Raw genomic sequence first — 15,834 nt, forward strand, 5'->3', positions numbered from 1 at the left:
GTCTAGCCTACTCAGATATGAAAGTCTTGATTTAGCTTCTTAAAAAAATTTATTATAAACTGGACATCAGAACACCCATTTATGTATGAATGGTATATCAAATATTTCTTTAAAATTTATTTTTCCAAAACCTTTCAATACTTTAATGCAGAATGTTAATTCCTCTATTAATGCCAAGTCCTGATTTCAGTCACACCAATCATTAACATTTAATATACTGGCAAACTTCCACTCCTTTGTTCTCCCTTTTGGGGACACAAAAAACAGAAAGGGATAATTTAACATTTATCATGCTGACCTTTAATTTAATCTACAAACAAGACTCATAATGCCAGATTGGGAGCAAGAGATATTTTTAATCAAATGATAGTGCTTATTTCTTCATATACTTATTCCCAGATGGCATAAACTATACTGCCTACCACCACGTGGCAAAGAAGCACACTGTAAGCCTCATCATCATCATCATCATCATCAACAACAACAACAACAACAGCAATGTGGCAAACCTGAATGGCATCTGTAGCACCCACCTTGTGGAACAGTCTGCCTGAGGTGGCCAGAAATGGCAAATCTGAACGGCTTGTGTAATATAATTTAACTGTTGTTAACAGGAGTAGCAAACACCCAAGAAGATAGAATTAAAATTCAACAAGACCTGAATACTCTGGAGAAGTGGGCAGCTGTGAATAGGATGCAATTCAACAAAGACAAGTGTACACTATTACATCTGGGCCACAAAAATGGGAAGCACAAATACTGGATGGGGATACACTTCTGGGCAGTAGTATATGTGAAAGGGATCTTGGGGTAAGAGTGGACTGTAAACTAAATATGAGCAGTCAGTGTGATGCGGTGGCACAAAAGGCTAATTCAATCTTGGGTTGTATCAAAGGGGCTATAGCGTCGAAATCGCAGGAGGTCATAGCCCCTCTCTATACTGCCTTGGTCAGGCCACACCTGGAGTATTGTGTGCAGTTCTGGAGGCCTCACTTCAAAAAGGATGATCAGGGGTCTGGAGACTGAGCCCTATGAGGTAAGGCTGAGGGCCTTGGGAATGTTTAGTTTGGAGAAGAGGAGGTTGAGGGGAGACATGATTGCTCTCTTTAAATATTTGATAGGCTGTCATTTGGAGGAGGGCAAGGAGCTGTTCCAGTTGGCAGCAGAGGGTAGGACCCGAAGCAACGGGCTTACATTTCATGCACAAAAGTACCAGCTGGATATTAGGAAAAACTTTTTCACGGTCAGAGTAGTCCAAAAGTGGAATCAGCTGCCTAGGGATGTGGTGAGCTCCCCCTCACTGGCAGTTTTCAAGAAGAGGCTGGATGAATACTTGTCAGAGATGCTTTAGGCAAAGCAGAGATGCTTTAGGCAGGATCAGCTTTAGGCTGATCCTGCACTGGGCAGGGAGTTGGACTAGATGGTCTATATGGCCCCTTCCAACTCTATGATTCTATGATTCTATGAACTATAAAACAGTAAGCTTTAATACAATTTTCCTTACTTGGAAAGAAATGCACCTAAGAGGAAACTTTTGCCAGAATGAAAACCAAGAGTTTTATTCTACTTAGTTCAGCAGAAAGCACTTAAATGTTTCATTTTGTTTATGCACTTTTAACTTTTCCCATCAGTCATAAAGACTCTTTGGGGGCATAATGGGTTTTATTATTTGCATCTTTAATACAGTAAAGGTTGCATTGTTTCCATTGCTGAAATTGTTTATCATAGTCATGAAATAGAAGATGACTCTAATATCATAAGTTTATCAGTTCTCCCATTATTTATTTATTTATTTATTTATTTATTTATTTATTTATTTATTTATTTATTTATTTATTCAATTTATATACCGCCCATCCCAGGGGCTCTGGGCGGTGAACAGTTAAAATTGATAAAAACAAAAACTAAAATCAATATACAAATAATAAAACAAATTAACAAGGTGCAGTGGTGGGGAGAACCTTCCCCACCCCAAAGGTGGGAGGCCGACATGGCACCGCCCCCTTCAATCACCAAACGCCTGGCGGAACAGCTCTGTCTTACATATGTCCCGCTGGGCCCGGGTTTCCATTGACAGAGCGTTTCACCAGGCTGGGGCCAGGACTGAATAAGCCCTGGCCCTGGTTGAAGCGAGGCGGGCTTCCTTAGGGCCGGGGACCACAAGTAAATATTTATTCACTGATCGGAGCGATCTCCGGGGAACGTACAGGGAGAGGCGGTCCCGAAGATATGCCGGTCCCAACCCACTCAGGGCTTTAAAGGTAAGAACCAACACTTTGAATCTGATTCGGAATTCAACTGGAAGCCAGTGCAGCTGGTGCAGGACAGGTGTGATGTGTGACTGGTAAGGTATACCAGTCAGGACCCGTGCCGCCGCATTCTGGACCAGTTGTAGTTTCTGGATCAGGCCCAGGGGTAGCCCAGCGTAGAGTGAGTTACAGTAATCTAGCCTGGAGGTGACCGTTGCATGGATCACTGTAGCCAGGTCCTGGGGCGTCAGGTAGGGGGCAAGTTGCCTGATCTGACGAAGATGGAAAAATGCAGACTTGGCAACCGCCGTGACCTGGGCCTCCATCGATAGGGAGGCATCCAGGAACACACCCAGACTCTTTACCACTGGCAAAGTTGCCAGTGGTGTCCCATCCAGGGCAGGGAGCTGGATCCCAACATCTGGCAGCCCCCGTCCCAGCTGCAGGACCTCCGTCTTCACTGGGTTCAATTTCAGCCTGCTCTGTTTCAACCATGCCGTCACAGCCTCCAAAGCTCTGGCCAGATTGTCTGGGGCCGTGTCTGGCCGGCCGTCCATCAACAGAAAAAGTTGGGTGTCATCCGCGTATTGATGACAACCCAGCCCAAACCTCCGCACCAACTGGGCGAGGGGGCGCATATAGATGTTAAATAACATTGGGGAGAGTATCGCCCCTTGGGGAACCCCGCACACCAAAGGGTGACGGGCCGATAGATCTCCCCCGAGCGCCACCCTCTGTCCCCGACCCTGGAGAAAGGAGACCAGCCACTGTAAGACTGTCCCCCTAATCCCCACGTCGGCAAGGCGGCTGGCCAACAAATCATAGTCAACCGTGTCAAACGCTGCTGTGAGATCAAGTAACACAAGCAGCGCTGACCCGCCTCGATCCAGATGCCTGCGAAGGTCGTCTGTGAGGGCAACCAAGGCTGTCTCTGTCCCATGGCCAGGACGGAAGCCAGACTGGAATGGGTCCAGGACTAGAGCATCATTCAGGAATTCCTGCAGTTGTACCGCCACCCGCCCGCTCAATCACCTTGCCCAGGAACGGGAGGTTCGACACTGGGCGGTAACTGGACGGGTCGGTGGGGTCCAAAGATGGTTTTTTCAGGAGGGGCCGCACTACCGCCTCCTTTAACACTCCTGGAAAAACCCCAGAGCTCAGGGAGATGTCAACAATGGCCTCCAGATGGTCCCGTAGCCCCTCCGAGCTGGCCTTCACCAGCCAGGATGGGCAGGGGTCCAGAGGACAGGTGGTTGGCCTCATCCCCTGCAGGATCCTGTCAACATCGTCCTGAGAGAGCAGGCTGAAATGGTCTAATACGGACCCAGAAGACGGCCAAGGGGTCTCCAGTTCCCTTACTGTATCAACAGTGGGTGGCAGGCCACGGCGAAGGGACAAGATTTTACCCGCAAAATAGCTCGCAAAAGCCTCGCAGCCAATAGTTGAATTAAGAATTTGGTGGTCTCCCTGAGAGAGGGAGACCAAGGACCGAACTGTTTGAAATAATTGAGCCGGGCGTGAGCTAGTGGATGCAATGGAAGCAGCAAAGAAATCCCTCTTTGCTGCTTTCACTGCCACCTCGTAGGCTTTCATAAACGTCCTATAAGATGTTCTTGCCTCTTCGTCGCGCCCCCGCCTCCACACTCGCTCTAGTCGTCTCAGAGACTGCTTCATCTGGCGAAGCTCCTCGGTAAACCAAGGAGCTACCCGTTTGCGGGCTCGGAGAGGACGGCAGGGGGCAATAGCGTCGATGGCTTCGGAAAGACGGCCATGCCAATCATCCACCAGCTCATCTAACGTACTGCCAGGGGGCATCGGATCCCGCAGAGCCGCCTGGAAACCAATTGGATCCATAAGCCTCCGCGGGCAAGCGTAAATCCGCTCACCGCCCACCCGGGAAAGGAGCGGCATGCTCAGACGAGCCTTCAGAACAAAGTGATCTGACCATGGCACTGCATCATAGGCATCCAGGACCACCATCATCCCTGCCCCAAAAATCAAATCCAGCGTGTGACCTGCTTGATGCGTGGGAGCCGAAACAAACTGGGAGAGTCCTAGGGCTGCCATGGAGGACACCAGGTCAATGGCCTGCATGGAGGCATCATCGTCAGCATGGACGTTGAAATCCCCGAGAACCAAAAGTTTCGGGAATTCCAAGGCCCAGCTGGCCACCGCCTCCAAGAGACCAGACAGGGAAGATGCAGGTGCAGTAGGCGGTCGGTACACCACGCATATTGCCAACCTCTCCTCGGCGTCCAACACTAGGCCCACACGATCAATGCCAGTAATTTTTGGGGTGGGGAGTGGTCTGAAGGAGAAAGACTCCCGAATGAGCAAAGCCACGCCTCCCCCCCGACCACTTGTCCGGGACTGGTGGAGGACCGTATAACCTGGGGGGGCTAGTTCTTTCAAAGCGACCGTCTCGCCCTCCCTCACCCATGTCTCGGTCACGCAAGCCAGGTCCACATTCAATGCTGCAAGATAATCTTGCAGCGTTTTGGTCTTATTATTTATGGACCTGGCATTGCACAGCGCCAGTGTCGGAGAGTGGTTTAATATCCTAGCCCCACAACAGGTATATCTTGGGATGGGACGCAGATTGGAAGGGCACCGAGCCCTACCATGTCTCAATGCCCTTCCCTTCCATAATCTGCTCCCACCACCATACCTCCCGCGTCCCCGGATCACTGGGATCCCCGACCCCAAGCCGGCCTCCTCACCAATGAACATAGTGCTAACCCACCACCCTCACAAAATCAACAGCCCACCAACTATCACAGACTAAGCTATCAAACATACACAACCCCAATACCCTACCAAATTAACAACATAGACTACAGTAACTAATACACATAGTATAAAAACAATAAACAGTAACAAGGCGAGCAGTCCCCTAGCAGCAATCTTATAGGCTGGAGCAACAAGGGGCGGGGCCGGGCAGATGGAAAGCCCAGCCCTTGATGGAAGCAGCTCCCTTAGCAGCAGCAGCAGCAGCAGCAGTGCAGGCTACAACAACCTTTGTAGGCTGGAGCAACAAGGGGCGGGGCCAGGCAGATGGAAAGCCCAGCCCTTGATGGAAGCAGCTCCCTTGGCAGCAGCAGCAGCAGCAGCAGTGCAGGCTACAACAACCTTTGTAGGCTGAAGCAACAAGGGGCGGGGCCAGGCAGATGGAAAGCCCAGCCCTTGATGGAAGCAGCTCCCTTGGCAGCAGCAGCAGCAGCAGTGCAGGCTACAACAACCTTTGTAGGCTGGAGCAACAAGGGGCGGGGCCGGGCAGATGGAAAGCCCAGCCCTTGATGGAAACAGCTCCCTTGGCAGCAGCAGCAGCAGCAGTGCAGGCTACAACAACCTTTGTAGGCTGGAGCAACAAGGGGCGGGGCCAGGCAGATGGAAAGCCCAGCCCTTGATGGAAGCAGCTCCCTTGGCAGCAGCAGCAGCAGCAGCAGTGCAGGCTACAACAACCTTTGTAGGCTGGAGCAACAAGGGGCGGGGCCGGGCAGATGGAAAGCCCAGCCCTTGATGGAAGCAGCTCCCTTGGCGGCAGCAGCAGCAGCAGTGCAGGCTACAACAACCTTTGTAGACTGGAGCAACAAGGGGCGGGGCCAGGCAGATGGAAAGCCCAGCCCTTGATGGAAGCAGCTCCCTTGGCGGCAGCAGCAGCAGCAGTGCAGGCTACAACAACCTTTGTAGGCTGGAGCAACAAGGGGCGGGGCCGGGCAGATGGAAAGCCCAGCCCTTGATGGAAACAGCTCCCTTGGCAGCAGCAGCAGCAGCAGTGCAGGCTACAACAACCTTTGTAGGCTGGAGCAACAAGGGGCGGGGCCAGGCAGATGGAAAGCCCAGCCCTTGATGGAAGCAGCTCCCTTGGCAGCATTAGCTGATAGACTTTGCAGCTGTGACACAGGGAGCCTTGACACTGCTCTATTGTTTGTTCAATTGCCCAAAATTCCATAGGTAGAGGACTAAGTTTGTTTCTCCCTTTGTAAAGGATCTGGCCTGTGTCCCAGCCCGTTATAAGCTACAGATCCTTTTAGCTGGAAATGATCATAATATTACTCTAGCAGTAGCCAAATTCTTCTCCTATTTGATTAAATCTAATAGATAGCCCGATCTGGACAACTCGATGTTCCAGCTGGAAGAAGTAGATCCCTATCCCACCACACACAAAGAGATGGGCATGAACAGCAATACGAACTAAAAAAAACCCCATGAACAGCCCAATCTGCTGTTTGCGAACAAGCTGTTCGTGAGGACCCATTCTAAACTAACAGGTGGTAGTTGCAAGCCTCGTTCGTTGTTGTTCGTTGCTGTTCGTCAAGCCAGACAGCTTTTATAAAGGGAACAGGACTGTAGTTTATGCCACTGTTTATGGTATGTATTATGTTTATGATATATATTATGCTGTTCATTCTTCATAGTTCTTCATTCTAATTCTGTACTTCCATTCTCTGCATTGTTTGACATATCATGTCTGATACTTTTTTGTATTGTTTCTAATTTTCTGTAATTGTACTTCTATTGCACTGCTTATTAGATTTCATGCTTTTTCATTACATTGTGTTATACCATGTAATGGTGTAAAATCTGCCTTGAATATCAGTGAGAAAGGCAGTCTGTAAATAAATGCACATTATTTTATATATTGCGTTATTGTCCTTGATTCTGGGTTTTATGCTAATCAGAAGTGCTACCAAGAAAAACAGATATGTAATTGAGTGGGATTCTGCAAAATTCAGACTCTGTCCTATGTGCTAACTCTTCTAATACCCCAAGCTATTGACTGGAATAACAATATAACAGTGATATCCTAAGCAGAGGTATACCCTTCTAAATCCACTTAATTCACTGGGGTTAGAAGGTGGTCACATTTTATTTCTTAAAATATTTATACTATGCCTTATTTCCTTGGACTAAATGTGGCTAAGGATGCATTCTAAGAAAACTAAGCCATGGGACAAATGGCTTATGTGTTTTCAGTATGTTGAAATAGGCACCTGAATCCTTTAATAACCTCCATATAGAAAGGTCCTATGTTTGACTATTTTGTTTTCTCCTAACCGTATAGCTTGATGGGCTGCAAGCTCCCTTGGCACATAAAGCAAAGTGGTAACAGAACCCAGAAAAGTCATAGCCATATGCCCACAGCCACAATATGATAGAAGAGGGAATCATTTTTAAAAATGAAATTACCACTAATACGCCATTAGTAACAATTTTTTCAAGAGGAACTGGGCTGCAAGACAAAATGAAAACATTTGACATGTTATAACTGGCCTGCAATAACTCAACTGGCATATTTAGTTGTTAACATTTTCCACCTAGGTTAAAGTTCTATCATCCTTTCTGATACAAACAAATACTAGAAATTATTTAAATCCTAGTAATCTGATAATTATTGCACTAGGTTTTCACAGCACAGAATTTTGCCAGTTCATAAGAAATCTAGAATGCCATTTTTTTGGTCTGACATGTAACATAATTCTGCTAATTTACTTTTATGATAATATATATTTTGGAAAATGTGGTATAGCTGCATTTACTTACTTGGTCTCCAGTCTAAACTCCACCTCTAGCTCTTCTTGAATCTGCAAAAAGAAAAAAAGTGGGATGCTCTGGGATTCCCTCCAGCTAACAGTATGAGAGGCAAGAAATCATAACCACTGGAGTGTTGATTTGAATCTCTGCTTTTCAAACTGTGTTCTGAGAAATTATGGAGCTTTTATGGAAAATTCCACAGTAATGTGAATTAGCTTCCCTGAAAATCATTGCTCACAACCAACTTCCTTTAGAATATCCAGCTATAGGGGAGTGCCGGGTATGGTCTGGGATCTATTGGTCATATAGAGCAATAGTGAGACTAGCCTTCCATACAAACGGACACTAACACTAGAATGTTCTCAATGTAAATGAATTTCAAAGGTAGATGTGTAGGATTTCCTACACAAACTAGTATGGAAAGGACGCCCATAAGTTTGAAAACAACTGGGTTGCTGTGGAAAATGTATGTTCAGATCCCAGGTCAACAGCCTTGGGTGGTGTATTGTCGAAGGCTTTCACGGCCGGAGAACGATGGTTGTTGTGGGTTTTCCGGGCTGTATTGCCGTGGTCTTGGCATTGTAGTTCCTGATGTTTCGCCAGCAGCTGTGGCTGGCATCTTCAGAGGTGTAGCACCAAAAGCCTTGGGTGGCTTCAGACAAAATCACTTTTAACTTTCAGTTGTTGAGAGAAAATTGATACATCTCCCTCAAATATAGATATAACAAACAACAAATACATCTTTCATCATCAGAAGTGAGCATGTACATATTCATATAATGATAGATTTAACTTCTTGGAGAAATGGTAGGAAGTAGAAGTAAAAATATACCAGAAACATTGTACCAATGAATGTTTGTTTGATAATCCATGCTGTGCTATTGCTGTTAGGACAAATACTCATTCCAGTAGTTGCTTCCTCCATCAACAATACCTGTATTACATTTAATCTGTTCCCTTGTATTTGAGATCCTAGAATTAAGTTTTAAGAATACCAGGGCAAGGCAACTAGAATCTCTGGCCTTCATGCCAACCCTTGACTCCAGCTCTAATGGTGGCAAAACAGCAGCCATTGGCTTAAATGATCTCTCTAATGTTCTTTAACATCTCTACATGAAGTACCTGGAGATTTGGAGTATAGTGCCATCAGTATGGCTTGCTAACTAAGCCTAGGAGAGATTGAAAACCCAAAACTATTGTTTGGAAGCAATGAAGAATTGGATACTGACAAACAAACTGAACCTTAATTGAATTAAGATAGGTGCAAAGTTGGCTGGGGGTGAAGCCCAGCCAGCATTAGATGTAGAGCTCGCTCTACATGGAGAAGCACTGCTGCCACCTGTTTATCCAATAGGAGGCCTATGTCCAAGAGAATCCTCTGTTCGTATCTCAAGACTGTAACGTCATCCAGAACAGAAGATAAACTATTTCCCGAGTCAGACCTTCCCTCACCAGTAGCATCTCTGTTTTGTTGGGATTAACTTTCAGTTTGTTAACCCTCATCCATTCTGAAATTACATCGAGGCACCTGTTCAGAGTTTCCACAGCCCCCCTTTGGTGCTGAGTAGAGATAGGCACGAACCAAAATACAAACCAAAGTTCGTGATGAACCAGGACAGTTCATGGTTCACAAACTAGTGGTTCATCAGAGCCCATTTCTGATGAACCACCATGAACTTTAGACTGGGTCATTTGGTTCGTTTTTTGCTTTGTCACTGCACCGATCAGTCAGTTTCCTAGGCAACAGGGGATGAACTTCCTGCAAACCTTCTGCTGGCCCAGAAGCGATGGTTTGCTGACCTGGATGTGACATTTTCACGAACCAAATGAACCAGTTCACAAACCAGGGCAGGTTCATGAAAGTTCATGGTTCGTGGTTCGTGAAATGCGACAAACCACGAACTGCACGGTTCTTTTTTTCCCGGTTCATGCCCATCTCTAGTGCTGAGTCTATTAATGTTGTTCTGTTTCTCAGGAACTTTTCACATTGCTGATTTATTAGGGTAGACTGGGTTATGGCTTGTATTGCAACTGCTGCTTTTTACTCATATTTTCCCATTGTTTTATCCTTGATTTTATTTAATTTTTTCATATTTCATTTTATCTCAACTTGCCTTACAAAACAGCAGATTTTAAGAACCTTAAAAACATCCTAGCAGTCCATTAACAAGATAAATACAACAGTCAGGTTAAAATCTGCAAACCCTCCTTCCCCACCCAGTTTATCTTCCTCCAAACTCACTTTGTAACAGAACTGGTTTGATTAGTTGTGTTTTAATTATTTTTGTGTCGAGGCCATAGTATGTATTATTTTTACTTACTATAATCTCCTTGAGTGATTTTCAAGTAAAATGTCAGGGAATAAATGTTCTAAAAATAAAATTACTACCTCATTTGTTGCTTCCAAAGACCATTCAAATACTATATTAAATATGTGCCCACCAACCAAAATTTCCCTCAACTAGTGATACTAAGGCAGTATTGTTCTGACATCTGGGAACACATTTTCAAAATATGTTTCAAGCTTACATCTTCATTACTACAATATTTTATGAATTTGGGTTTTTTAAAAAAAAGATAAAATCTCTGTTCACAGGGAACAGAATATATATAGAACATGGTAGGTGGGTATTGAGGGTACCTCAGTTCAAGCATCCTGTTTACAGTAGTGGCTGACTAGGTCCTTCTGAGAAGCCTACATACAGGGCATGAAATCAACAGCCCTTTCCCATTATATGTCCCCTACATCAGCTCTCCAGAAGTATACCGCCTCTGACCTTAGAAATTCCATTGAGCTATAATGTCCATTCTAGCCCATTCTTTGTGTGATACATTTGACTATTTGAGTGTCTGTAGAGTGAAATGAATCAACCAAAAACTTTGTGTTGAGGAATTCCTACTCATTCTTAGTGAGCACAACTCACTACTCAGCAAACAAAAAAATGCAAGATGATTCCAGAGAAGCTGGAGCCATAGCTTGTGAGCTCTTGCACATGTTGCTGGCCTCTCCAGAATCCTTCCACATACCAGTTCCCTCTTTTCTCTATCCTAATTCTTCTTCACCCACCAGATGTAAATTCCTTTCAGCCCCCCTTGATTGATTTGGGATGACTGACTATCCTCAGTCTATGACCAGATACAATGGATAAGGTTAAGGGGGAGGGAACAAGGTGAATTGGGAGATTTGGGTGTAGGATGAGGAGAGGTGAGGAGGGCAAATAAGGCAGGGAGATATAGTTGGGAGAACGAAAAGTATTTTTCTCTTCACTTTTGGTCTACTATCATTGCCCCACCATTCTTTGTGAGTCCCCACTTAATAACATCTTTCTAATGCTGCGTAATTTCTTACTTTTGGGTCCAATGGAAATGTGAGGCAAATAGTTTCTCCAAGCTGAATTTTAGAAACATCAAAAAGAATAGTGAGAAGGTGATCATCCAGGAAGCAGTTATCTTCATCATGAACCATCAACTCTAAAACATTCTGAGAAAATAAGTAAATTTACTTTTAATGTTTTGATCATGGATCACAAAGCCCAATTAATTCAATTTTGTTCTCTGCATAAATTAGAGAGGAAGGATTTGGCATTATATGTGAACTGGCCCACAGAGTTTATGCCTTACTTTGACTGCCTTCTGTATCCTAAAGGTGAAGGTTTCATTCCACAATGGATCCTGGCAGTCCTTGATAGTCTTGGTCTGAACCCTTTCAAATGAAGCCGTTGGCAGGAACAAGCTCACATAGCAATTAGACTGGATAACTGTTTCCAAAAGCAAAATATAACAATCATTTTTCAGGATATATTAAATCATACATCTTTAACTTTTACCAATATCAAGATAATACTAATATATAAATGGAAAATACATAGAAAACATCACTTGTTCTTTATTTCAAACCACCTCAGTTTTCCTCATGAATTTGTAGTTAGAGTGCGATAATGAAAATCTATAATATCATCTTGAGAAAAGCACAAGGCAACTTGATGTAACTACAATGGAATCCTTGAAGGACAAATGGGAAAATGTTTTTATTAAAATATTTATATCCCACCTTACCTCCATAGACTCAAGGTGGCTAACAAAGCAACAAGCATAAAATGCAACAGAACAATCGGCAATATAAAAGCACCACAGCCTGATCTAAAACCAATTTACCTTCTACTAAATGCCCTTTAGAAATAGGACAGTTGTACACACTTTCCTGAATGCAGAAAATGAGAGTGCTCTCTGGATCCACTTTGGTAAATCATTCCTGCAACCCAAAAGGCCCACAACTCGATTGTTATCAGATGGACAGTTCTCAGACAGAGCATCACTAGAGATGGGTACAAACAGGAAAAAAAATGTACATGATGTTCGTTGTTCATTGCCATCCACGAACAGGGACTCACGAACAACCATGAACATGGCCCTGTTAATGAACATATTCGTGGTTGGCTGTTCATGGGGGCCAGCAGGCTCTCCTCCAGCCATCATCCAAGTCAAGACCCCTACTGCACCACTCCCAGAAACCTGACCTAAGCAGGCAGCAGGAAATGTACCAATAATAAATAATAGCTTGGCCCCAGAGCCTGGCAGCAGCCCTGGAACTTGAAGAGGTAAATCCCTACTGCACCACTCCCAGAAACCTGACCTGAGCAGGCACCAGGAAAGGTACCAATAATAAATAATAGCTTGGCCCAGAGCCTGGCAGCAGCCCTGGGACTTGAAGGGGTAGATCCCTATCCCACCACACACAAAGAAAATTTAAGCTCCAATGCACTCTTTCTATCAAAATGCCAACAGCAGCTGTCTCTCCCTCCACATTTGGAGCTCCACACTTGAAAGTAAGACCTGCCTATCAAGCTAAATTGGGCTTAGATTGGGGTTTCCAGGGAAACAGCAGGAGTTCAGACAGAGTTCAGACAACCCCTGCCTAAGTTGCCAAGGGAATTGATTGCAGGTGCCAGACTGTCTGGCTTGACGAACAGCAATGAACAGCAGTGAACGAGGCTTGCAATGACCACCTATTTGTTTAGAATGGGACCTTGTGAACAGCTTGTTTGCGAACAGCAGATTGGGCTTTCCGTGGCTTTTTTTTGGTTCGTATTGCTGTTCGTGCCCATCTCTAAGCATCACTAGGAGCTATTATGGTGGCTATGGATCCCACCCATGGCTGTCTGAACCTCCAGAATTGCCCACAATTTTAGAGTGCTGTAGATGAATGTGTAAACTAGAGTTACAGGAGAGACGCCAGAGTGCACACCTCCTGGCCCAACGCCAGCTGCTTTAGGATAGCAACAGTGAGAAGCTGAAGGACAAACCCCGAGCAGCTGGCTACAAATGCAGCCCTTCTACACAGGGCAGTAAAACCAGCCAAGGGGAAGCAACACATTGGAATCCTGCTGCTACTGCGACCTCTCCATTGAACCTTGCCTTGTTACTGTGACCTTCGGAACATGCCCTGACTCTGCCTTCATCTAGCCATCGAACTTACGGTAACTGACCTTCAGTCCTCCAGACTTGGCTATTCAGACTCACCCTTGGCTTGTGACTCAGTGCTCTGACCTTGGAACGGATTTTGACCGCTCTGCTTGGTCTGGCACTTTGGCCTGGCCCCTGACACGTGTTCTGCTCCCCCCCCCCCCGTCTTTTCAAGTGCTGAAATAATAGCAAGAGGTTTGAAAAGTTGTATAAGGAACAAGATTCCATGGTGCCACAGCAGCTATTTTTAAATAGCTAAATTCGCATCTAAAATCATGTAGGTAGCTATGGGTTGGAGCTACGGCCATCTTAACATGTACTTTAGCTCTAGGAAAAGGTTCTCTGAACAGCACATAAGCTGTGGTTAATAATAGTATGAGGGCCTGAAAGTAGCAAGCAGTGCTTTGATTTAAGTCAGAAGCAAGTAAGTAATCAGTGCAATTGATGAAGCATGGATGATATATGTTTGTTTAAAATATTTGTTAGCTAGCTTTCTACTATGCAGGAACTCAAGGTGGCTTACAATATAAATAAGGTGGGTAACCATGTTAGTCTGTCTGTAGCAACAGAAAAGAGCACGAGTCCAGTAGCACCTATACGACTAACAAGATTAGTGGTAGGGTATGAGCTTTCGTGAGCCATAGCACACTTCTTCAGATAGTATCTGAAGAAGTGAGCTGTGACTCAAGAAAGCTCATATCTGAAGACATGAGCTGTGGCTCTTGAAAGCTCATATCCTACCACTAATTTTGTTAGTCTTATAGGTGCTACTGGACTCTTGCTCTTTTCTATTAATATAAATAAAATTAATCACATATTAAAACAAAGTTTAAAAACAACGCAGTTTAGGACTACCAGTAACATAACATCAAAATTATGTTCCAAGTAGGTAAGCCCATTCAGAAATCTTGCTGCCTGAAATAGGTTCGTGAAAATTTTTCACCCAGAAATACTTACAGCTGCTCTGTCCAAACCTTCTCAGTCACCTGCCCCAAAAGAAGAGACTGGACATAGGTCAGTAATTGCCAACATCTATTTTTCCCAAACATGACTTCTTAAGAAAAGGTCTAATCATGCTTACAGATGCTGCTGGTTCCATTCATTCCATTTTGCTCCTGATAACAATCTAACTGCAGCATTTTGCAGAAGTTGACTTTTCTTCCTGAGTGGTCCCCTGTCCATTCTTGAGATTCCTGTGACATGGGTTCACATAACCAGAGCAGCTGGGTCAAACTATGGAAACAACCTCTAAGCCAGATGTGTCATCCAGGGAATACTATGATATTTTCAGTCAGCTAGTACCAGTTCAGTACTATAAATGCATCCACGCAAGTATAGCAGTAGCTGCACAGTATCCAAACAACTTATTTGCCAGTGCTTCATTTTACATTGATTGCCCATTATCACATGCATAATTAGAAATAACTGTTTTGGTTCACAAGTATTTCCTGCAAGTCAAGGAAGCAAATACTGGTTTTGTTACAGGATCTAATTTGATTAATAGATACCTCTGGTCCACTAACTTTGTTTCCATAATATCTGCAGACAATGATGCTGATGTTTGCCTGCAATATGCCTTCAGGGATAGGGTGGTTTAAAATTTTAGCAAATGAATAAACTATTATTTTCCCATTGATATCTCAAGAGTGGGAGTGAATCAGGATATTTTTCTGACAGTCCATTGAGTCACTGATATATTGACTCCATGAGTCATAGATATAGTGACTTCTGCATTTTTTAGAACACACACACAAACATGCGCAAACACATACTGTTGAATAATTGGCTGCTGTAAGCAAATAATATTAACGTGGCCGTGATCAGTAATCTGACAAGATGCTTTGTTTCCAAGAGTGCCATCCTAAGTAGAGATGGGCACGAACCTGAATACAACCCAAAAAACACCAGTAGTTTGTGCGAACCAGTAGTTTGTGGAAGCTCCTTTCCACGAACTTCCAAGAACTGGTTACTGGTTTGTTTGGGTTGTATTGGTTTTGGAGAGGGGCAGTTTAAATGGCCACTTCCCCAAGGAAATGGCCATTTAAACTTTTCCTGCTGGTTGCAAGCAGGTCCCTTTAAACTATCAGCTGGCAGGTGGCGGGGGGGGGATCCCCCCTTCACCACCTGCCAGCTGATAGTTTAAAGGAATCTGTTGCTTGCAAGTGGCAGGGCCCTTTAAACAGCCCACAAACCCCAGCCCCACCAGCAGGTCCCTTTAAACTATCAGCTGGCAGGCAGCGAGGGGGGTTCTCCCCCTGCCATCTGCCAGCTGATAGTTTAAAGGGACCTGCCACTTGCAAGGCAGGAAAGGGCCCTTTAAACTATTAAATGCCCCTTTCCCTGCTGCTGCTAAGCGGCCAGAAAGGGGCATTTAAACCCCACAAACCATGAACTGGTTCGTAACTGGCCCCAGTTCCGTGCCAGTTCGTGAAAACCCAAGAACCACAAAGCTCATGGTTCGGGGGGGTTTTGGTTCATGCCCATGTCTAATTTTAAGTAAAGTGATACCCTTCTACGCCTGTATACGTATCTAAAGGAGATTTCCTAGCTGCATATAATAGTTTAAAACCAACTCTTCAGAGGACCC

The 15,834-nt window shown here is 44.8% G+C and overlaps 1 protein-coding gene across 4 annotated transcripts in view; it reads right to left on the reverse strand.

The window, feature by feature from the left end:
- LOC129324358 (cytosolic phospholipase A2 epsilon-like) overlaps window positions 1–15,834 on the reverse strand; it is an 84,644-nt gene that overhangs the window by 55,337 nt on the left and 13,473 nt on the right. The window contains exons 3-7 of one of the 4 annotated variants that reach the window (XM_054971584.1): window positions 14,329–14,440; window positions 11,406–11,542; window positions 11,134–11,265; window positions 7,794–7,834; window positions 7,440–7,482 (exon numbers count right to left, since the gene is read on the reverse strand). In XM_054971584.1, the coding sequence (XP_054827559.1) occupies window positions 7,440–7,482; window positions 7,794–7,834; window positions 11,134–11,265; window positions 11,406–11,542; window positions 14,329–14,386 (411 nt within the window). In that variant the 5' untranslated portion in view covers window positions 14,387–14,440. The remainder of the gene's footprint in view (window positions 1–7,439; window positions 7,483–7,793; window positions 7,835–11,133; window positions 11,266–11,405; window positions 11,543–14,328; window positions 14,441–15,834) is intronic. The other 3 variants (XM_054971585.1, XM_054971583.1, XM_054971586.1) reach the window with 3 other exon arrangements.

The sequence above is a fragment of the Eublepharis macularius genome, chromosome 2 (assembly GCF_028583425.1).
Source record: "Eublepharis macularius isolate TG4126 chromosome 2, MPM_Emac_v1.0, whole genome shotgun sequence".
NCBI classification, from domain to species: domain Eukaryota; kingdom Metazoa; phylum Chordata; class Lepidosauria; order Squamata; family Eublepharidae; genus Eublepharis; species Eublepharis macularius.